Here is a 1440-nt window from a genome sequence, read left to right on the forward strand (position 1 = left end):
ATGGTGATATGGTGATGATGGTTGCACAACTTCATGAATGTAGTAAAGTTACTGAATTGTAGATTTTTAAATGGTTAAAATGATAAGTTTTATGTATATTTTAGCACAATTAAAAAAAAAAAGAAAACTAAAGTCTGAGAAGCACTGAAGACCATTGGTTCCAAAAATCTGGCCTATCGTTGGAATCATCTAGGAAACTTTTAAAGCTCAGATCTAATAGGTCAGAATTTCTGGCATTTGGACTCAGAAACTGCATGTCTTTTTTTTAATTCTCAAGTCTGACAGCCGCAAGGTTTGGGAGACACTGATAACAGAACCAAGAAGAGGTGGCTAATGGCCCTCAAATGATCGAAAGTTAGTCAAGTAGAGCAAGGAACAGGTGTGCTCCACATTGCTCCAGAGATCAGAACTAAAACCAATGGGTTGAAATGACCAGGAAGCAACTTTTAGCCTGAGAATTTTCCTGTGACCAGAGGGACCAAAAAGAGAATAGTCTCTCCTGAGGTAGGGAGTGCCCCACTACCTGGGGCTTGTAAAGAGAGGCTGTATGTCTGTCCAGGATCCTGTAAGCGTTCTTGCATCTGTGAACAGTTAGAGATGAACTCTAAAGTCCCTCCCTACGCTCAGATCTGTGATTGTCAATGCCAAACTTGTTGCTGTCTGGCCTCCCATCCACAAAGACCATTCTAGAAATGTGACAGATCTACCTAGGGTTTTCTAGGCTGTAATCTTTATGAGAGTAGATCATCAGGTCTTTTCTCCAGCAGAGCTGATGGGTAGGTTCAAATTACCAACCTTTCGGTTAGCAGCCGAGCACTTAACCATTGCACCACTGGGGCTCCTTTTATAACTACCTACTGGGGACTGCATCTCTGGAGAACCTCTGGCCAGAGCTGATCTTTAGACCTAACCCACAGCTGCTGTAGACCAGAATCTTCCCCTTAGAGCTGAACTAGCCCCAAGCCAACCTCTGGGAGTTGGGGAAAAGCCCTCTGACCCAGCAGGCCCATTGTCTCTCAGTCGGGCATTGCCACTGCCAGAGCAAGAAGAAAGGAGCCAGTTGACACTAAAGATTTTCTGTTGCATCAAGTCCCTGCCTTAACTCTAAATAGTTTAATAAACTATTATATATTGAAATAATAAAAATAAAATTAAAAGGAGCTTATTGGAGACATTCGAGATTCCTGAGACAGGTGCCTTTGGGATAGCTACCAAGGACCCCTACAGGAAGGGGATCTGGTGCCCTTCCCCCCTCCCTTAGATAAGAAGCAAACCACAGGCAGGTGCTTTTCCTTTCTTTTCATTTTTCCTTTTGTTTTTTTGCCTTCTTTAGAGCCATTGGTAAACACACAGTCACCATGGGAGGGATTTCAAAAGCTGGGGCCCAGATGAGGAAGGCTGGCTCCTTCCCCCTCTCTGATTACAGCTAAGTAGTTCAGG

The 1440-nt window shown here is 43.8% G+C and overlaps 1 protein-coding gene across 1 annotated transcript in view; it reads left to right on the top strand.

The window, feature by feature from the left end:
* Nucleotides 1-1440, top strand: part of SLC27A2 (solute carrier family 27 member 2) — a 58266-nt gene that overhangs the window by 53625 nt on the left and 3201 nt on the right. Inside the window, exon 6 of the mRNA XM_023740672.1 lies at nt 1334-1341. Coding sequence (XP_023596440.1) covers nt 1334-1341 — 8 coding nt within the window. The remainder of the gene's footprint in view (nt 1-1333; nt 1342-1440) is intronic.

Source organism: Trichechus manatus, unplaced genomic scaffold (genome assembly GCF_000243295.1).
Source record: "Trichechus manatus latirostris isolate Lorelei unplaced genomic scaffold, TriManLat1.0 scaffold00161, whole genome shotgun sequence".
In the NCBI taxonomy this organism is placed as follows: Eukaryota; Metazoa; Chordata; class Mammalia; order Sirenia; family Trichechidae; genus Trichechus; species Trichechus manatus.